Source organism: Podarcis erhardii (assembly GCF_964252035.2).
Source record: "Podarcis erhardii genome assembly, chromosome: 3".
In the NCBI taxonomy this organism is placed as follows: Eukaryota; Metazoa; Chordata; class Lepidosauria; order Squamata; family Lacertidae; genus Podarcis; species Podarcis erhardii.
The window spans coordinates 87594933-87617366 of NC_138507.1; the positions used below are offsets into that span (position 1 = coordinate 87594933).

Below are 22434 nucleotides of genomic sequence, written 5' to 3' on the forward strand. Positions count from 1 at the left end.
CTTATGGATCAGTAGCAGGTTAGAGAACAAGAAGCAGAGAGTGGGGAGGTGAGTTCTTTCATTAAACTTGCTTGTAAATGGTCTGGAGTGAGCAGTGAAGTAGCCAAGTTTGCAGATGACACCGAATTATTATGGATGACCTTTCTAAAGTCTTAATCCATGTATGGCATCATGTATTATCTATTATCAATTGCCATTTATCATTGTTGTTGTTGAATTTATGCCCCTTCTTTTCTTCTGACAGAGTCCGGGGCAGCAAACACATCCACAATACCTACATTATTTGATGTGGAAACCATGTATAGTTTATTGCTTCTCTTTTATAAAATCCAAAAATAATAAAAAGTGTATTGGCTAGCCCCCACTGTCAAACAAGAGAGTTCAGATTTTGTGGTAAAGGTGAAGCCATTTGCCAGTTCTAAGAAAGATTATGAATGGATTTTTCAAGGGGCTTGCCATTTCTCCACAAAGAAGTGATATATAACAAATGACCAGTTGGAGAGTAATATTCTACACACTGTTGAACCCTGCAACATGTAATCTTCTGTGTGCTTAGAACATTATGATCCAGGAGATGGAAAAAAAGTGTGTGGATTGCTATATTTTGTGTCAGGCAAATGAAGCTGGTATGATACTGAATGGTTGATGTTGAGGCATGGAATTGGAGGTTATGTGAGCCTTATATCCCTAAACTTCTTATCTTGAAATAGACAACTTTGAGGACAACTGTTATCTCCAAGAATAAAATCTGACACATGCAGTTCAATTTTACTGTTTGCTGATTATGGCTTAGCCTCTAGTGGTGTCCAAACTTTTTTCAAAGAGGGCCAGATTTGATGAAGTGAAGGGCCAACCAAAGTTGTTAACCTTTTTTTAGGATTGAAGTTGATTAGGCCCCTGAAACGGACTTTGGACATGCCTGGACTAGCTAACCTTTTGGAGGCTCAGTTTTGTGCAATTTTAATGGGGATAATTTTACTATCAGCATTTTCTATGGAAAAGGTCCTGAGGAAAGTGCAGGCATTCAGTTACAAATGGAACCTTTCCCCATCTCGACTGACAGTCTAAGGAGTGATTGCCAGAGCTACCATTTAAAAAGGGAATAGGGATCACCTAACAACTCTCAGCAGTTGGTACCTGTTGTTGTTGAGAGGTGCTTGAAAACAGATGAAGGAATTCTACCCTGTTAGTTTTACTATATTTCTTAACTGCATTTGGTGCATGAGGAAACAGTGGTTTAGGCTGATATTTGCAGAGCTCTTGACAGTCGGCTCAATCTGTCCAGAAGATCCAGTGGGGTTGGTAATACACAGAAGATAATCTTCATTCAATAGCTTTCTTTGTCAGGGTTTTGTCTTGCTGATCAATGTGGACATACATGCAGCCACTTGGCAGAAGTATGCAGAATGTAGCACACAGGTTATTCCCTCTCCCATCAGCAGAAGTAGGGACAGGAGGAAGCATTTCTTTCACATTTTATTTGCCCTCATGGTTCACTGCTGAATGTAGAAATCTATTTCCCACCCATTCGTTTTAGCCATTGGCATTTCTATGTGCTAAGGAAAAGTTTAACCTTTCACACATTACTGCTATCCAGTAGTCACCTAGCTCAATCCACACTTACCAGAAGATCATGAGGAAGGAAATCTATTGAATGCTGGCTGGCCTAGCATGATGACATCTAGAATCTTGATCTCTCTTCCCACTAGGGGAGAAGACGTCCATTGTAGGCTTAAGGAGTCCTAAATTGGTAGTATAGATTTCTGGGGATCATAGGACCTAAACCTACAAATACCCTCAAATTTGTAGCAATGGCAGTGGATAAAATAAGTTGGTTTACCTTTCTCTGTCTCTGGTAATGGAAGAAGGGGAGGGAACAAATTCTGTTGGCAGTCTGGAAACCTGAGACCAGAACCTGTCCCAAACTTTCTTAACAGGTGGAACTGGGAACATCTAAATCTTGTTCTATCCACAGAGATCAGAACCACTTGAGAGATTTCGGATTACAGTTTGCTTAAGGAAAACACAGAAGTAGATAGCAGTGACTCTCCCTTGTTTCTCTTGATATCAGTTTTGGAGGAAAAATGAATCTCTACAAATGGTGTGTTGCAACCTTGGTAGTGCCAGCTGGTTTGCGCCTGCTGGAAACAGTGGTATCCATCAGCCCAAATGCTGAATTGAATTAAACAAGATGATGTGGTCTAATGGTAGACTGTATATTTGCGGAAGGAATCAGATGTGTGGAAAACGTGGCATTGACACTTTCAGTTTGTTTTCCTCCAAAGCCTTCTTGGGCTGTTTGCGGTACATATTGTCAAAGGGTTTCTTCTGTTTCAAAAAAATCTCCTTTCCCTTATGAAGTGACCCACTCATTATGTACAGTATTTGATGCAAGATGTTTTGCCCACAAACATCGCTTTGTAGGCATAAGGGAAAGGACAAGAGAGTTGTTGGTTTTTTGTGTTGCTTATCCATTAGTCACTCTCAGCTAGGGATATGGATCCTGGGTTGATCAGGGTTATCCTCTAATTTGGTGACAGCTGTCTCTGCAGTGCCTGGGCCAGACTTCTGCCAATTAAGCTGTAGGAATTTCTCCATCAGGTCAGCTCCCAGATTAAAGATCAGAGCGAGCCAGACTAAGCCAAAAATAATCCAGATTGCTGCCAGGCTTCTGTACACTGATATATAATGCTTATTAGGATCTGTGCCTAGAAGAAAAAACCAAGAAAACCCACAAGTAAGATTTGGTTTCTCTACAGTTGGGAGGAATATATGCCAACACAATGAACACCATGCACACATACACAACTCATATACACATGTGTACAGAACCATGCAAGATTGTTAACTGGCATCCCACCTGTGTGCATTTGCCCACAGATTAGAAGTGATGTGATATTTTCCTGGATACTCATTATGAGTTGCATGCCTAGGATAGGTTTGGTTTTTCTGCCTTTACAGTGTGGTCTGTTGGATTATGCCCATTCTTACTTTCCCTAGGTTTACAACTTTCCCAGACTGTTACTCACCATCCCCAATGTTGCCACCAGCTCTACAGTTAGCATGAACAAATCTAAATGAAACTATCCTTACCATAGCCACCAGGTCATTGTCCCTGAACTTTGCTACTCTGATGACAGCAACATAGGAAAAAAATATAGTTAGTTAGTTGCTTGCAGCTAAATTAGTCTTGCTGTGGCACTTTAAAGACTAACGCATTTAATAACGGCATAAGCTTTCATCGGCTCAAGCCCAGTTCATCAGCTGCATGAAAGTAAAATCATAGTTGATAATAGGAGATAAGTAGAGCTTGACTGTAAATTAAGTAGGCAAACTTTTAGTGATAAGTGCTGAAATCATTGCATTAACACCAATAGTGGGGCAGGTCGGAGAACATTCTGAACATTTCCAGAACACCCTGTAAATGACCTTAAGGTTGTCATTCTGGAACCAAGGAACTTCAAAGGAAGAGTACAGCATGAAACAAGCAAATTAGAATTCATCAATATTTCCAGTGCTTTGTGGGTTAAAGTGTGACGAAGGATTTTTAAAATCATGGTGCATACACTAATTAGCTTCTAATGCCAGAATGTCTGTGTTCATCTAGTCCATGGGTAGGCAAACTAAGGCCCGTGAGCTGGATCCGGACCAATCGCCTTCTAAATCCGGCCTGTGGATGGTCCAGGAATCAGCGTCTTTTTACATGAGTAGAATGTGTCCTTTTAATTAAAATGCATCTCTGGGTTATTTGTGGGGCATAGGAATTCTTTCTCTTCCCCCTGCAAAAAAATATAATCTGGCCCCCCGCAAGGTCTAAGGGACAGTGGACTGGCCCCCTGCTGAAAAAGTTTGCTGACTCCTGATCTAGTCCAACATTATCTGCTCCAATTGACAATAGTTCTACAGAGTGTAAGGCAGAAAGGTGCTTTTCTTATCGTCTGCTACCTAATTCTTCTAACAGGAGTTTCTGGGGTGGGGCATGGGGGAGGATTGAAACTGGGACCTTCTGCAAGCAAATAATATGTGCTACCACTGAGCTGTGTCCTCTCCCCTGACAGGCCAAGAGAAAACAATTTGGGATATACATGACCTCAACTTAGTCCTGTAAGTTGATTTAGGAAAAGCACATGACTCTGCAAGAAAGTTTCACATGTTGCTGGCTCTGCATGAATGCAAACCAGCATGCAGGAAGTGGTATTTGGGGGGGAAAGAGGAACCAAAGAGTTAGGGTGAAATAAGCTTCCCTATGCATGGAGGGGTTTTTTTGTGTTTGTGTCTATAAATAAAATAGAACACACTACAGTTTCTTGCTGCACAAATCAGTGGCAATCTTAAGGAATCCTTTTCTTCCAAAGCAAATACAATGAGGAACAAGAAACAAACATTTATGTCTGTTTCCAAAAAGAAGACCACGTAATGTTGTCAGCTCCTATAGCAGTCTATGAACACAGGTTTAAAAGTAAAACAAAACAAAACACCACCATAGGCATTTCCCATGTTATGAATAGTGTGTTAAGTCATCTTGACTGTGCCATTTTGCAGCACATGGTTTTTTGCAACATGTTTTTGTGTAGATTGCCACCAAACACACATTATTTTTTGGACATGAAAGGAACAGCAATTTTTTTTTGCGTGCTTTGTGAAGCCTGGCTGAGCACATTTCAGGCTCTATGTGTATATACAACCTCCCCAACCCCCCCCCCCATCTATATATGCTTTGTGTAAATGTAGGGTTGTCACCATCATGCTCAGCTTATAAGTTTCCCAGAAGCATCTGGCTGGTGAATGTTGAAGATGCAATGCTGGACCAGATGGACCTGATTGGTTTGATCCAGCAAGACACTTTTAATTCCAGTTACTCCTTTCAGGATTGGAGGACATTAACATTGCATTGAGTGGGAGAAATAACAATAACAGAAGGGGAAAGAGAGCACTCTTCTGTCAGTCCTGTGCTGCTTAGTGTGGAACTGTTCCTATCACTATAAATGAGGAGACTCACTCATGGCCTCAGTAAACAAGCAGGGCTGGCTCAAGACATTTTGCTGTCTGAGGCAAACAACAAGATGGGGCCCTTCCCCAGAGCATTTGTGTAGGGGATGCAGTCATATCCCTGGTCACTCCCCCTACCTCAGCATCTGCCACGTGAGGCAGTTGCCTCACTCTGTCTCATTGTAGGGCCGGCCCTGATCACAAGCAAATGGCCATTGCTATTAGTTCACTTTGTCATTGGTGTGATGCTTACATTGGTTGGACTGCATGTGATTTAAGCAAGAGCATGTTTTAAACAAATGTATTTTCCTCCTTGAAAGTATAACTCCTTAGTTCTTAATAGAGCTGGTTAAGCACTGTTTAGTGAATGAATGCATGAATGAATCAATTTTGGCACTTATTTGCAGCCTCAGCAAAGAAGTCATGAATAATCTAGATGTTACATGCGCTGATTGCACTGTGATCACATTCCTGGATTTCATTAGAGTTCCTCCTAATCAAAGTTAATTGGGAGAGGAGGATGATCTCAGGGGCAGAATATGTCACCACCACCACCCTTTCTATTACCTACTACATAGTCTCCAAATCCAATGGTGCTGAGGGTGATGAAGGTGAAGTAGAAGCCTTCTCCATAACTCCAGCCTTCCACGTAACTGAAGATCATGGGTGGGAAAACCAGAAAAAGCAAAGTCCCAACCATCAGGAAGAATCCCATTGTCAGAGTCTGAACCACCTGAGAAACATGAGAAGGGAAATGACAGTTTAGAAGAACTATGCTTCTGCCTGGCATGACTTGGTCTGGTTGGTCTGAGTGCTTTCAGATAAGCTACCTAAAGGCTGTTTCATATAGTTTCATACCTGTTTCATACTGTTTTATAGCCCCCCAGTGGAGCTTCTAAAAACCTCTTCCATGGAGCAAAGATCCATGTAAATCAGAAGTGGGGAACCTTTTCTGGCTGGTAGGCCAGATCCTTGTCCCATCTGTCAATCATCTGTTGTCACTATGATGTCAGGTGACCGTGTACAGTGGTACCTTGGGTTACAGATGCTTCAGGTTACAGATGCTTCAGGTTACAGACTCCGCTAACCCAGAAATAATACCTCGGGTTAAGTACTTTGCTTCAGGATGAGAACAGAAATTGTGCTCCGGCGGCGCGGCAGCAGCAGGAGGCCCCATTAGCTAAAGTGGTACCTCAGGTTAAGAACAGTTTCAGGTTAAGAACGGACCTCCAGAACGAATTAAGTTCTTAACCCGAGGTACCACTGTACTTTGAAGCCTCTGTTTTCAGGACTTCAAAGTACAGTGCAGGTTGATTGAAAGGCCTTTTGCAAGCAGCCCCATACTGCTCTTTAAACTCCCTAAAACGGGAGGTTCAAATAGTAGCACAGGGCCACTTCCCAGTGGGCTTTCAAACAATCTCACACTGCTCTTTGAACCTCCATATTTCAGAAGTTCAAAGAGCAGTGTGGGGCTGTTTGAAAACCCTTTTGAGAGCAGCATAGGACTGTTTACAAAAGGGCTTTCAAACAGCCCCATACTGTTCACCGAGCCTCCATTTTTTTGGAAGTTCAAGGAACAACACTGAAGGGAAAAGTGGTTTTCAGTCAATGGAAGCCATTTTCCTCTCCTGGAATGCACTCCCTCTGGAGAACACCCTGCTCCAGCAGAGGAACAACTGGGAACTCACTTTAAGCTCCCAATTGTTCCTTTGAAGCCCTGCCCTTACCTGCCCCACACCTGACATCATATATGTATGTCAGGTGCAGGGTGGGTGGTGTAGTTTGCCCAGAACCTCTTCTCAGAGCAAATGGGAAAGCCTGGCAGGCCAAGTTTGGACCATGGGTCAGAGGCTCCCCTCCCCAGATGTAAATGATGACGGTCCTTAGCCTCTTAACCATGTATTCCGGAGACTGACTTTTACACAGCAAAAAGACAAAAAGTAGGAAAAGACAGAATTTGTGTCCCTTTCCATGTCTAGACAGGAGTATCCCCCCTCCAAGCTCACAGGGGCTAGAAAAGTTTAATCAACTAGCATTAATTAATGCCTCATCCACAACTTACTCCTAGCATTCTATAAATCTTTATCAAACCATGACTTGGTCTGTTTTCTTCTTCCTGCTGTGCAGGCAGAAGTCCTTTAGCTAATGAGACGACTTCAATGGATGCAACCTATGATCAACCTTGATCACATATTAAAACAACAGGGAATGGGCTTGTTAAAAAGAATAACAGATAGCAACTTGTTAAAAAAGAAAAAGAAGGCAAGGGGCTGGTAAGGTGAGGAGTGGGAGTCAAGAACGGATGAAGACAGATTCTTGGCAATAGACAATTGGTGGTGCAGAACAGGGATCCAAGACTGACCCCAGAAAACATTTTATGGAGTTAGGAAACAGTTAATTAGGAATGCAGTGGACAGGACTGCTGATACAACTAGCCACAAGAACTTTCATATGCAATTTTTTTTCTGCAAAAGAGGTAAAGTTTGTGGGCTAGGAGGCAACTAGAGCAGTTTAAAAATCTGCAGTTCCCCTGAATTATGTCAGGTAGGATTTTTGTTCCTTCTAAATAAGAAAGTAGTGGAAGAAAATCTGCTTTGAGAAAATACCAAAAAATGTCCTTCCCTCTAAGATTGCATAGTCATATCTAGAAAGCATACTATACTGGGAAATAATATGAATAATCTGTCTGATATTTGTGTTTTGTGAAATTGCAGTCTTTCATCCTACTTCTAGGATTTCAAAACTTGATATGTCGTGAGAGATTAACATTTTTACTTGTGACTAAGTCCCTTTGAGTCCAGTGTGACAAACTGCTATGTAAGTGATTCTAGCCTAAGTTCCAAAGGCAGAGGTTTAGGTTGGGATGATGGTGTCTGCTATTTCTGGGAACAATGATTTATAAATGGCTTTTTTCCTGCATGTCTTTTTCCTTTGTCATGGAGTCATGGAACATGCTCATTTTTAAAACACACACCACATGAAATCTGTTTTTCTCAGGAGGGAAAAGGTTCCTTTGTGTGGTACGGGCCACACAGTTTAGAACGAGCACAAACAATTGTCTCCTGGAATATCCCTGTGAACAGTTGTAATTCAGAGGAGGCATCTACAAAGTTTGCCTGGCCCTAGAGGTTTAGCTGAATTTTTTGGTTGCTACAGCGTCTGATCCCAGTCTCTGACTCAAGGGTTGAGGTAAATTCTCATTTCTGGTTAGGTCCAAGGAACAAGCAAGAAGTCTTGTTTGCTTCTGGGTGTCTATGAAGTCCAGTGCAAGGTCAGGGACAACCCCTGCCCTTATTCCAGATCCAAGACTTGGGAGAAGAGAGGGTGAGGGTACACTGCACTGGAGATGATTTCTCCAAAGCCTATTGTGCGGTCATAAGGACCTGCCTGGTTCCCACTTTGTGCTGGGTTAGGCATTCACTAGATCAGATATGGTTGCCCCTGCTGACAGCTACTCAAAATTTCCTCAGACCCTCTTAATTCACACTGGAAATTGTTGTATAAGGAGAGAGGATATAAAGCAGTCAAATGAGTAGGTATGGATTGAGCAGAATGCGTCTGACAAACATTTCCGTGTCTTTCAGGTGCTGGGCATGTATTCAGAGCAAGGTACTGTCTACCATCCCAGAGCAAAAAAGATAATGGAAAGAGGATGGAGAAGGCCCCCCTTGGTATGCAACCTGGAACCTTCTAGAACAAGGGTGGGGAATCTCAGGCCCCATAGGATGCTTTCCAGGCTATGCCACCTCCCCAGACCACACCCCTCACTGGCCCTGCCTCAGGTCCTCTTGAGTACTTTTGCCTGGCTGTGATGTGTCCTTGAATTTTGACCATGCCTTTTGGTTGGATGGATGGAGGAACGTGTTGCTGCTGCCTGGAGAAATCTTTGATTTCTAGTGCTTCCAATGTGGCCTACTTTACCCAGGCAGGGGTCACCTTCATTTTTATGCAATTGATTTTTTTGGTTTGTTCCAAGAACTAACTGTGCAACTTAAGTTCTACTGACAGGAAACACTGACGGCTATCTCCATGGGGCAATATTGTCTTGAGGCACCAGTGTTCTCAGTAAAACAAAGGTTTCTCTTTAGCTCACGTTATACTTCCATAAGCAATTACACCTTCCTGCAATTTGTCTTCTCCACGAAAGACTGAGTGTCTCACTCAACTTGAACAGACCACTCATCCTGATGACCTTTCGATAGTTTAGATTTACTGGGTAGTGAAGGTTGTTTGTTCCTTTTAAAATAAATTTCTACAAATTTTGAGGGGTAGGGTGGTTTCCACTTGTTAAAGTTTCTTTAAAAAAAAAAAAAAACTTTTGTCATGTCTGTCATTTGTCACTGTGTTCTGGCAAGCCTGTTTTTATATTACTTTCATTTTGCACATCACCACCATCCAACTCTGTCCCCATCTCCTTCCACGAAACCTTGCCTGCTTCCTCCAACATTTTCTCTTGGGGCCACAGGCCATCTGGAATCATTTGTTATTATTCATATGAGGGATCCTTTACATTTATAAGACTTCCTGAACTGCATTTGCTGAAATGAAGTCTGACACATTTTTTTCTATAGTGGTTTGTAGGAATAGGTTCTGGTAAATGAGAAAATGACACAGAACAGAGAACTGACTTGACAGCAGCCATGGGTGTTTGCAACCTGTATCTGTTCAATTTAAAGCTTTCTTCTTCTTTTTTTGGAAATTCAAGTACATCCCTGTCCCAAAGTCCTGAGTCAGCCAATTACTGTCACAGGAAGCAACATCTGTATGAGTTATAATGAGTCTAAGGCACCCCTGCCTGTCCTAAAATGATGCATAAAAGTCATCTCTGAAAAGCAAGGAAAGGGTATCAATGTTGAACAAGCATCTGTACCTGAGCTCGGCCTGGCTTGTGGACCCATCTCTCCAAGTTGATCAGGTGAATGGTGAGCCCTTTCCCCAGCTGATTGAGAAATGCCAGGTTAAGGGGCACTCCAAACAAGGCATAGAACACACAGAAGACCTGCCCTGGGACTGTGCTGGGGGCCAAATTCCCATAACCTGAATGAAAAGCAAAAAGAATTGAAAATAGTCACACTCGCTTAATAGAGCTCAACATTTGCTTTTACCACATCGGACGTGGAATAGTCATCTATATTGGGTGACTAATCCCAAGTTCCAGATGAAGTTACAGACTCCCTGCACTCCATTTATTTGAAGCACATTTGTTGGGAAAAAGTGGGCAGCATATAGCTCAGAAGCACACTCTGTTGAATTCTATGGGACTTATTCCTTGGTGGGCAAGGGTAGAAATGCTACAGAGCATTGGCTGGTTCATGCTGTATATTTACAAAGCAGACACTTTCAGACTTCCATGAGTATGCAATAGTGGCAGCTAGTCCATTAGGGCCCCACCAATCTCACCCAAACCCCACCTGCCTGCCTTTTTACTGGGGATGATTCTTCTCACCAGTTCCTCTTCCTTAGTTTCAGTGTTGCCTTCAACAGGGAAGAGGTTGGAGACAAAACTAGAATGAGTTGGCTATGCCTGTCATCTGTTGTGGCTCCACCTACTGTTGGGTCTCCATGGCTACTGCCCTACCAGTTCTGATTGGCACTAGTTACTGCTGGAATGCACGTCATAGACTTCAACACATGCAAAACTGACTACACACAACACACACACACACTCCATCCTACAGGACCAGACAATTAGTCATGGAAAACGTACGCATAAAAATAGGCGTTGGTTGAATATATGGCTTTTTAAATACATATTTCAATGTTCAAGACCCTTCTCACGCAGGTTTGCCAGGTTCGCTTTGTACCATCAGTCACAGATGATTCAGTACTTCACTGAAAATCTTGCAGAACTCCAACTAGGAAAGATTTATCGGGGGGAACCTCCCGCAAAACACCCAGCTCACCTTACCTACGGTGGTGACCACCGTTCCAGCAAAGAAGAAGCTGTTGCTGAAGTCCCAGTTGCTGGGGTTGGTGGAGTTCCCTTCAGGGTTGACACCTTTCTCCCAGGCTTCCATAATGACCTGAAGTGGGATCATTTACAGGGGGAGGAATAGAAGAATGTTGTCACATCATGAAATGGGAGAGTCTCACCAGCCAGAGAGTAAAGCACATTTATGCGGCCACAGGTTCAGTCTGTCAACAGCTGCTTTTGTAGCAGGGCTGAAAAGGACAACGGTCAATGAGCCAAAGTAAGCAGTACTTCTTGATACACCAACATGCTCACCTAGCTTCATAAGGTGGCTCTGTATATGCAAAAAATCATAAAATGGTTTCCTGGCAAGGATTTCTTGGTTAACGCTGGAACTGTTTGGACTGTAGATATGATTTTGCATTGCTCCTGCACTCTGTGATCAACACTGTGATCTGAGCGGGCTAATGGAAGGGGGCCAAAGTGTATTAGGGAAAAGAAGGGCCAAAGTGTATTAGGGAAAAGAAGGGGAGACATACCTGTTAAATACATACATACAAATAAATACATGTCAGCTGTGTTCTAACTACCTGGTTGCTGATGTCCCAGACATTGTCCTTGACATGATTGCTCCCTGCTGTGCCTGTAGAGAGGAGCAACCTGTGACCTTCCAGCTGCTGCATTACAACTCCCATCCAACTTGAGCATTGGCCATGTTGGCTGAGGCTGGTGAGAGATAAAGTCTCATAGCAACTGGAGAACCACAGTTGGGGACAAGCAAATGCATCAATTTTGGGTTCCCTCAATTTCTTACCCCACCCCACCCCAATTTAATCAGGGCTGGGCTGTGGCCCTCCAGATGTTGTTGGACTCCCACCATCCCTCACCATGGGCCATGCTGGCAGAGGCTGATGGGAGTTGGAATCCAGCTACATCTGGAGGATCTCAGGTTCCCTAGTCCTGTGTTAAAGGTCTTGCGCTACCATGGGCATAGCCAGGGTTTATGTTGGTGGGGGCAGAAACACAAGTATTTTTTATTGATTTACTTGATTTGGGGGAAGCAGCTGCCCCTCCTTCCCCCTTTGGCTATGCCCATGTACGCTACTGTTTGTGATTAAACACTCCAATGCTGTGTCTGGGGTGAGCCAAATCTGCCATTGGCTGTGGCCCAAGAAAATGCCTAACCTTATGAACCCGCTTCATGTGCCACAGAAATCAGAAAGGAGTCAGCAGAGAAACCCAACAGATAGATACAGATGCTGAGAAGTTCAGCCTTGCAGACTCAAGGGTGCTGAGTGATGGTTTAGCATGAAGCCTCACATCAAAAGAGTGTGCTAAGATTACAATAGTATGAAGCCAAGGGTGGTGATAAGGATTCCTATTTACTGAACAAGGTCGTGGATGATTTATTTTGACGAGAGATATTTAAAAGCTGTTGTGTTGTAGCTGAAATGTTGGTGCCCTCTAGTGGTTTTGTTTGTATAGCAACCACTGCTGTAATCCTTGTGGCATACCTACATCAAAAAAATGTATCTGTGTATCTGAAGAAGTGTGCATGCACACGAAAGCTCATACCTAGAACTAACTTGGTTGGTCTTTAAGGTGGTACTGGAAGGAATTTTTTTATTTTGTTTTGACTACATCAGAAAAGTTTCCTTTTAATGAAAGCACTTATGCACATGCCCTGGCTTTTCTGAACTTCTGCTTATATAACAGGAGAAAATGCTCAGCTCCTCGCTCCCCAAATGACCTGCATTGTTTGGCTTTGGACAGCAATGTGCAGGGGGTCTTCTGTTTAAAATGTGCCAGAGAAAATGTTAAAACAAAATAGCAATTTGTGTATGTTATGAAGCACCCCTAAGCATATCCAGCTTTGCTGTGATAGCCTGCAACTCAGATGGAAGTGTTAATTATGGCATTACAGAAAGCCAGGCTCACATGTCCAAGCAGCTGAGTTGCAAAGAGCATCTGGTAAATATTTATTACCTGCCCTTCAGCCCAAGGTTCCAGGGTGGGTGACAACATTAAATACATTTCATAGAATCATAGAACTGCCCAACCCCTTGCAATGCTGTAATAACAGCTAAAGAATCTCTGACAGATGACCATCCAACCTCTGTTTAACAAAACCCAATCAATGGGAATCCATCACCCTCTGAAGTAGCCTAAGCTCTTGCTGTCAGAAATGTGTAAATTTAAAAGTAAAAGGACATCAGATTCTTCCTGGAAGTAGATAACCAAGATAGTGTCCCCTACATGTCATTCCCTCTAGCCACCACTTGCTCCCCCACACAATTACTAATCAATAAGTTTTGATAGCCTGAGGATCTTGCCAGCAGAGCCCAGAACATATGTTACTCCTTTTCCTCATTTCATATAGACAGCAGAATAATATTTTTCCAGAAGGCCTTTTGCAATTCTTTAGACAAACTCTTCCCAGCTGGCACCATTCAAAAGCTTCTTAAACCTATTCACTGTCAGGAAGGCGGGATTTACAGTCTTTGTTTCTATGTTAATTTCTGGAGCCCAGCTCAAGCCTAAGAGGGAATGCTGTTCATAATAGTGGCTAGGAATCTCTGGCTGATCAAGGGGATTCGTCTGTCTTTTGTGGACCCCTTCCCAACTCATCTTCTATCTTAGCCTTTCTTTCACTCCTATGGACCCCCGACTTGGCAGGGGGTTGGACTCGATGGCCCTTGTGGTCTCTTCCAACTCTATGATTCTATGATTCTATGACTTACAGAATAAGAATAAGGCATTCAGCTCTCTCTTTTCAAGCCCATCAGCTGGCCAAAGCCCCCTCTCCTTCTACCTTCAGCTTTGAAGCCCCCTTTCTTGGGGAGAACTGCTCTCTTTTTTCTCCTTGCTGTGCTATTTCTTCCTCCTTAGTTATGTCACCCCAGAATCTCAGATTCCCCTATTTTCACTACTCTCAGCTATTGCCCCAAAGTCTCTCACTTTTCTTCTGGTTTTTTTTTTAACCTAGAAATTTCCCCAAAGCCCCAATTCCTAGTCCTCCCTTATTATCCAGAAAACCTCCACTTCTCGTTCTACAACCAAGGAGCTCGGCTCAGCATCCTCTGGCATAACTTTCATCCCTTTAGCTCAGCCCCCCCTCCCCAATTTATCTAGTCCTACCAAACTCTGGAGTGCATCCAGGTTTCAGTGACACAAGAGCCCTAAAACTCAGTGTCAGGATTTCATGTGAGAATTGCAGGCATGCATGTAAACTGTTACTCTTCATAACCATTATTATGCCCAATGCAAAACCACTGGTTTCAAATGGGAGCACAGCTAAATGATTGAAAACTCATTTAAACATTTCAAGTAGTGAAATAAAAGCTTGTTTTCTCAGAAACAGGATCTCAAAATTCATGGTAGAATTGAGATTTTTAAATTAAACAAAGGATTAAATTTCCCATTATTCCTTAGCAACTGTATCTACATTTACTATTTCATATGCAGCCCTTTAAATCTAGAGAACTATTCTGCCTAGTTTTGATAACTCATTCAATATCTATCAGTAACGAACTGGAAAGCCAGGTGTCAGTGGATGTGCACTGCATGGTTTCCTCAACTCCATATATTTAACATCCTTAGTTTTATCTTAACAAAGGAAATGCATTTCTCATTAAATCTTCTTCCATGAACAGAAATGGGCAAATAATTTGGGGATATAGTTGCTCAAGTGTTTGTGGCAAAAACACTTATAAGCAATAGTAATAGCAACAGCAACAAATAATGATGAATGCAGAACCTATTTGGGTACACATTTATGTGCATTTGGGTCTGTTTACAAGTTCCATGTCCACAGAAAGTTTCAGGGGGAGGGACATCACACTTGTGGCCACACAGCCACACTCCACAGAGCAATCCACTCTGGGTGGGGGAGGGGGAGTGGAAAAGAGGAAAGAATAACATTTCCCTATTCAAAAACTACTGGAAAGTTAAGAAACAACAATATTCACCCACTGAAGGTGCAGCCTTGAAGGGAAGACATGCAGGAAACCAGAAACACATGTGCATTTAAAAAATCATTAAAACAGATTGTGGAAGGAAGCCTTTGGTCATATTAAAACACACATATACTCCACTGTAAAACCTTATTCATGGGATGAAAAGGGGAAACTGGAACAGTAGTATAATTTCAAACTCAATATTAGCTGCTTTGCTAAATTTTGAAAAGGGGTTAGGGATCAGAGAGAAAATTCAAGAAAATCAAAATGGCTGCTGCATACATGGGTGTTTCCACAGCACTGATTTCTCCTAATCATATTATCTTTTCTGGGCATTCTCTGCTGGCTGTTGTTCATTTTCAATTCCTACGGGCACAGATCCTCTCTGGAACCATAGTATCAGAAGTTGTAGAAGACCCAAATCCCAACTTCTAATCCTATGTCAGGATTTCCTGCACACCAGCCACCCACCCCACCATTAAAGTTACATGATGCAAAGATGACCATAAAGTTGGGTTCCTCGGGATTGCTCTCCTTACCTGCACAAACTGTTCCAGGGCTTGTCGATCCAAGCAGGTGTAGTTCTGCAGGAATTTGAGTTTCTCCATTTGGAACTGGTCCCGAGTCTTGGCTTCTGCCTGCTTTTCCAGCAGCTGAAACACCAAGGCCCCCAGGAGGAGGTAGAAGAGGTACCCCAGCACCAGGGGCAGAGTCCAGCTGAGCTGCCGGTTGCACACTGTGAGGTAGGGCATGACTGTTGTTGGGAAGGCAGAGGCGACCTAGTTGAGTGGAGCACTCACTGGGTTAATGTTCCTGTTCCAAGAGGCACGGAAGAATCGCACGGCTGTATTCTCGGCTCACGCTGCTGAGATTCTGTTTAAACAGCTTTATGAGCATCAGGTCTGGATAACATGAGACTAATGCAAACAGATTTCACACACCCCTTTATCTTTCCTTCAGCTGGGAGCAGCACACTTACGGCTAAAGACCTACTGTAGCCGTCTGTCCTATGAAGACTTTCACATAGTTTTAAGGAATAGTGAGTGTAAGGTGGCTCTGCTCTCGAAGCCGATATCCTAATTTCCTGGATGGGCCAATACTGATAAAAAGTTACTGATCAACTGTGGCTCATGTTGGTGGAACGGCCAGTGGGAAAGTGCAGGAGCTGTGATGCTCACAGCACTTTGCTATAACTGCTAGACAACAGTACAAAGATACGTTACTTGAGGAAAGATGTCCTGAAGCAAAGGGAAAACCCAATGCCCCCAAAAGGCTGCTAACTGTTGGTTGTAATATAGGGAGAATGCCACATTTGTCTGCCTTATTAATTGCAAACTAGACTCTCATCCTTGGCATAACAAGTTCGCCTCCCAGCTTTTCAGCTGTATTCTGTGTTGCTGATGTTTGTACATGACTGAATCTCTCATCGTTGCTGCTTCCCATCTCTAGGTTGCCCTTTCAGTCTAAGGTGTGTGTGGGAAGCTGGCTAAAGGTTACTTTTTGTAGCTCAGATGGTCCCACAGATTTGCCTGGAAGGAAGCAATGGGTTTGTGGACAGAAAGCGGCAGAGAAGTTCCAAGGTTAGTCAGAAATTGTCTTGGGTGCACATGGAAGATCCTTGACCAAAAAACCAGTCCCTGGTTCCCTTTTTAATAAGCAATTCCCTATTTTGCTTTAAGGCGCATGGTTTTTGTTAACCAGAAGAGCACCACTTGCAAAGAAAGCATCACACTGATGATCTTGAGCTAGGGCTCCTATTTATTTGCTCACTTTGATATCTTGCTTTCCATTTGTCATGGAATCCAAGGTGATGCACATACAATCCCCAGGCGGTCACCCATCCAGCCATTAACAACATCCAGACTTCCTTGACTTCAGATAAGTGTTGGGCTCACATGCCTTTGGACCACACTCTGCTGTGCTAGTGCACATCCTTTACATTCAGGTCTCATTCTCTCTGTTTTACCTCCAGCTGAAAGATCTCAGGTAGGTGAATTAAAAACCTCTACACTACCCAATGCCTGGGGAGAGGTAGTACGAAATTTAATAAATAAAAAAGTATTTTAGTTATTGATTTTACATTTTATTTAGTTTTAATTTGTCAATTGCCTAAAGGACATGAGTAACTGTGTGGTATATAATTGCCAAAAATAAATATGTAACCAAATGGAAGGTGGTGATTCAGGAGAATGGGTGGCAACAGCAATATCTTGTTTAGGAGAAAACCCGGTTTCTGGGATTTTGCCTGGCTTTTGAAACAAGTGGAAACTTCCCCTGAATTTAGCGCCGTGTTTGGATGCTGCAGTACTGGAGATTTTTATAGCTAAAACCAATGACAGCTTGTTGATATGGAAACAAATCAATTTGTTAGGTGAAATGTAATGATTTCTAATGACTTTTGACATGATTATTGCCTCTAATGGCAGGAATCATGTTAAAAGCATGTTAAAATAGCAGGCACCACAGATCAATTAATGGAAAATAAAATGTACCACACAGTGGTTGTTCTTTTAAACAAAGCTCCTGGATAAGATACATCCTGAGATGGGTTAATAATCAGGTTTCAGTAGAAAGAAGTATTTATTTTTGAAGAATCAATTGCCCATGCAAGACAGATGAGCATCCCAGCTGAATAGCCTGAAAGGAAAATGAAGTGGCTAACTCAAATTACATTTATTTAACAAAGACATTTTATTTTCTGAGATCTACAGATCAGTGACATGGACAGTGCATTCAAAAGCCTAATCTAATACAAGCCAGACACCATCATACCCTCCCAGAATGGAAAATGCTATAGGGCACAATCCTCCAGAATGTTTGCTTGTTTCTTTAAATACCAAATGCTTTTATATTTATGTGTCCTTATTTACATAATTTAGGTTTTTCCCCCCTTACGTGAACAAGAGTATGGCAATGTCTTATATTTTCAGGCTTCACAGTAACGGTTAATTTTTAGTTTTGCTTTAGTCTGATAAACAACTGGGCTTCTTTGAAGGGAGTGTTATTTAAATGCTTGCTAAATATTGAGAATCACTCCTGGCTGCTGTGCGTATGCCCCCAGTGCCTAAATGAATCCTCAGTGAAGTGCTCCTGGGCCTCAATGGCATGCAAAACCTGGCCCTGGTGTGGTGGTGGATCCTTCTCAGTGACCAGAGGGACCTCAGGAGACCCATTCCTGGCCCTGCTGGCCAGATGCCAGTGGGTCATATTAAGCTTCATACACCATGAGAACCTGGGCTGCCTTCTCGGGAGTCCTGGCCACAGCCACCTCAGGGTGGTGGGGGTACCAGAAGAGAGTCACCAAATATCTCTAGCGCTTGTCTTCACTTGGCCAGTGGAAGAAAGCTCCGGAAGACTTGCCCACTGCATTGGCTTGAAACTTTATAAACTATCTTAATAAATCAGCTTCAGTGGTCTAGCAGTATGTAATTGTGTTCATTTACTACCCTTCTTTGGCTTCCCTTCGTGATAAAAAATCGTAAGGCTGGAGGGGTGATTATTACTCCTGGTAATCTTTGCTCATCAGAGTCTTCTTCTCACCCAGGGATTCTCTGCAAACAAAGCAGGTGGAGTCAGAGTAATTTGCCCTGCCTGGAACCGATAAATAGTATTTACTATATTGGCAAGTTTACACAGCCATTGGTTTACTATCACCCTGGTTAGTATTCAGTGTGCATGTGATACTATTTACCAAAGAAAGCCTTTCCACTGGTGGTTAAGTAGGCTGAAAGACAAAAACAAACCCATATTCACAACTGTAGCTTCTGCTCTGCAAAGTCGTTTTCCCAAGGAGTGTGGAAATAATGTGTTTCTGTATAGCACATTAGAACTACAATTCTATGCATATTTACCTGCAAGTGACCCTATTAAACACCTGCTGCACGGATGTGCTTACAATTCATGTTTATGGCCTCAGTCAGATTCCTTGTGCAAACTGGTCAGTGTTTATAACTCAGAACCACATGTTCTTCAAGTGCTGAAGGGGAACGTAAACAACACCAGGATGATGAGCTCCCCAAACTGCACCCGTTTTGCATATTCCGTTAAACCCGCTTAATTTAAGTTAGCAAAACTTGTGAGTGACAATCAAGAAGCTGTAAGCAGGTTGCACTCCTGTCAAACTCTAGCTGACATTTCTTCATACCATGTCTGTGCCTATGTTTTTGGCCTGGAGATGAATTGCTGGTCTATTGCCTGCACATGACTGGCAGTGTAACTCATGTGCCTTCTGTGGGGATTGTAGCTGTGTGCTGTGGTCCCCAGACTTCACTTGAGGAGAGGCCCAAAGTGGTTTTCTGCTTTCCCCAAATGCTAATCCTGGAGGCTGTGCTATGGATTTTGGCTGCACTTAAGCAGGATTCTTGTTTTGAGGAGGAAAGGTGAAACCATTCAGCATCATGGAGATTCTGGTTATTTACTTCATTCTTATTAGAAGGGTACAGATCCTCATCCTAATTGCATTCTAAAGGTACCCAATCTGGCTGCAGCTGCCAAGTGTGCTGCAGCTGCAAAAAAGGTGAATGTGAATTTAGGCTGCATTAAAATAACCATAGATACCAAGTCATGAGAAGTATATCTTCTAGTTCTGAGCACCACAGACAAATGGGAACAGGTTCAGAAGAGGGTAATGTAGATAGCTGCCAGTATGAAGGGCAGGTGCTATGAGGAAAAGTTCAAGGAACTAGATATATTTAGCCACTGAGGATGCTCTAGCTCTGGATTTCCTGCCATGAGAAGATGGTTGGATGAAATGGCTCACATGGCTTCTTTCGACACAACCGTCATATGGTTGTTGCAAGGATCACTCCTCTGGGAAACTGGTTCATTACACATTGTGTTATACTAGAGACAGGAAGGAAAGAAGGAAGGAAAGAAAGCAGCTTCAGGAAGGAGAATTCAAAGCAGAGAAGCCACGGTGAGAGAGGAACTGCTCAACCTTTTCGGTGCTCAAAGCATCTTCTCTTGATTCCCCCCCCCCCCCATCTCAAGGGGCCAAGGAACTGGGAACTGGTAATTTGGAGAGGCAAAGATACAGACATGAAAAAGGTTAAACACCCTCCTTCCCACACATATTGCTTCTGAGTGTCAATAGCCCATAGGTCATAAATGTTTTCTTAAAAAATAAATAAATCTCAGGGCCATTTGCAGAAAATGTGTAGTCAGCTTGAAAAATAAAGCATCAATTGCATATGGCTGTTGTTGTCTCTCCCCATCTCTCTATTTCTCTGAGTGTGTCTTTATTTTGCTTTACTGAGCCCCCACAAATAAAATGCATGCAAACACACTTCAAATGCCCACTATGACAAATTCTGTGAATCTCTGAGGTAAAGCTCCTTGTCTAGAAGTTTTAGAATGTGGATTTTACTGACATAAAAAGGAGAAATTCAGGATAAACATTACAATTTTCCTTTACACATTGATTAATTCTCAGCTTGTGTCAAGTGATGTTTTTTGGGTGGTTTTTCTGTATTTAGTAACATATTATTTTCTGATATATGGCAGTCATCATTCAGCAAAGCCCTGAACAGAAACTGATTTTTGAGCACAAACGTTTCCAACAATAGTTGATGATAATACATTATCCAAAAATAGAGGGGAAGAGGGTCCACAAACATACAGGTTCTCAGCATCTCAAGGGCAATAATGAAAAGCCTATATGCAAAAAAGCAAAAACAAATTTGGAAAAATAATCCAGCAGTTTAAAAACACAGAGCTCTCAACCTGACAAACTAGGACTCCATGGACTACAGTTTAACTAACAACCTCATTCTTTTGCAAATACAGCTATGAAAATCTCATTTTATAATAAAGATCGGATTTAGCAATCTAATTCATAATATCCAAATATATGAAAGTTGGCTTTTCACAATTTTTTAAAAAAAGTTTGTTGGCATTAAATTAACAACTCTAAATGAAATTATAAGGGATAAAAATAATTGCTGTGTTTTGCACAGTGCTACTGAGCCAAAGCAAATAACAGCGAAGAAAAAAACCCAAACCCTAACATGATGTGTAAATCCAACCTGGGGAGAACTGGGCAACTCTTTCATAAGATTCCCAGGGATAAAAAATAAATAAATATCCCAGGCAAAGAGTGCTTCTGCTTGTGCTAGGCATGGGAAAGTGTTCTTAGAATTTCTAAATAATCGAAACATTTACAAGCTACATAAAATGGCCATCCGATTCCCCATAGCATAAGCTAGGATATCCTCTCCGGTTGCTTACGTCTTGTCATGTTATTCCTTGGACAAAACCAATGTTTTTTGCCTCCTGTAAATTCAGCTGCAGCTCAAAGGTCCATTCATTTGGTGTTGCAGTAGCTTGGCACTGCTAGTTTTTATTTTGAAATGGCAGCTTGTTGTATGACAAAATTCATTTGTTTCCCAATCCTGAAAGGGAAAAGATAAAGGTGCCAGGCACAAATCATTAGGTTTAAACTTGTAATTATTAATCTAGGAATGTTAGGAAAAGCAAAGACCGGCCTTCTTCTTTACAGTTCTCAACCTCAAGAAATGTGATACCATGAATTGTTTCTGGGCTTTTTCAATGTATCAGCACAAGATCCATGTCCTGGGGCATGACCACCCTAGTGACCTCCAGCTGAAGGTGGGGAAACAGCACCAAAGGTTCTACAGCTCCAAATCCGACTAAAACTGATCCCAAGAAGTTACATTGGAAGTTGTAGCTGACACCTCACTGGTGACTACAGTGAATGTGGCTGTGGCATCAAGACTTTATCCTTGAAATACCTTGCAAACAATTCAGAATGGGCTTCCAAATGATCTAAAATGCCATTCCCTGGAGTAGATCTCAACAGACTTCAGACTGTTGAAAAGGGACAACTATTTGAGGGTGTGATAGAGGTAGAGAAATGGGCCCTCTTCACCACCCTGACCACCACACTGAAGCAAACTTATGTTGTTTTACTCATGCTCAGTCAGCTTCACAGCACATTTTTCACTCTAGGCACCATATGGCCTTTCTCATCGCCCTAAGTTCACTGATTTACCAAAGTCTAGTACAGGCTCCACAATGCCAGAGAGGGCATTGGGCAACTAGCTTCCTAGAGCAGGAAGAAAAGAACCACCATTGCTCTGGTTTTCATTCAGCGTAAAGACAGCCATTGACTGAGAAAGATAGTCACTAGGAAAAGGAGCTGTAAATATGGGTGCTTAGATAGCATTCCCCCTAAACCACTATTGATTCAAAAATAAAATTCCAAAATCTTTCTAAAATGGTTGGTTATTTTCAATACTTTCATAAACACCTGCTGTGACCCTGATCCTGAACTGCAGCCAGAAAAATTGCTGCAGAAAAAGGAGTATATATTATATATATTATATATTATTGGAAGCTGTGGCTTTGACTCTATCCCAGAAGATATGGGAGTCATGTACACCAGAAACTCTTTGAAAGGTACATTAACTGCAGTTGAAAGTTTCCTGACTGTAAAATCTAGACCAGAGGGTTCCTGCATTCATCATGGGACCTGGAAATCAGTTATACATGGCTTTGCAGATCAATACAATCTGAAAAAAGTTCGAAGGTGAGTAGGAGGTTCTAGCTAGATTGCAAGAG

At 42.3% G+C, this 22434-nt stretch overlaps 2 protein-coding genes across 3 annotated transcripts in view; both read right to left on the bottom strand.

Annotated features, from left to right (window-relative positions):
• Window positions 1-1465: 1465 nt before the first annotated feature.
• On the bottom strand, window positions 1466-15964 carry LOC309337592 (potassium channel, subfamily K, member 16-like). Of its 2 annotated transcripts, none has more exons than XM_081854224.1 (5): window positions 15396-15960; window positions 10898-11012; window positions 9860-10026; window positions 5557-5722; window positions 1466-2708 (listed from the first exon to the last, which is right to left on the bottom strand). In XM_081854224.1, exons 1-5 carry the CDS (start codon window positions 15606-15608, stop codon window positions 2485-2487), a joined length of 885 nt encoding a protein of 294 aa, XP_081710350.1. In that variant the 5' UTR covers window positions 15609-15960; the 3' UTR covers window positions 1466-2484. The 2 variants fall into 2 exon arrangements, with proteins under 2 accessions (XP_081710350.1, XP_081710351.1); XM_081854225.1 differs by having other exon boundaries at window positions 2496-2708; window positions 5561-5722; window positions 15396-15964.
• A 5192-nt stretch (window positions 15965-21156) lies between these two features.
• KIF6 (kinesin family member 6) overlaps window positions 21157-22434 on the bottom strand; it is a 144069-nt gene continuing 142791 nt past the window's right edge. The window contains exon 22 of the mRNA XM_081854155.1: window positions 21157-21245. Within this exon, the coding sequence (XP_081710281.1) occupies window positions 21229-21245 (17 nt within the window). The 3' untranslated portion in view covers window positions 21157-21228. The remainder of the gene's footprint in view (window positions 21246-22434) is intronic.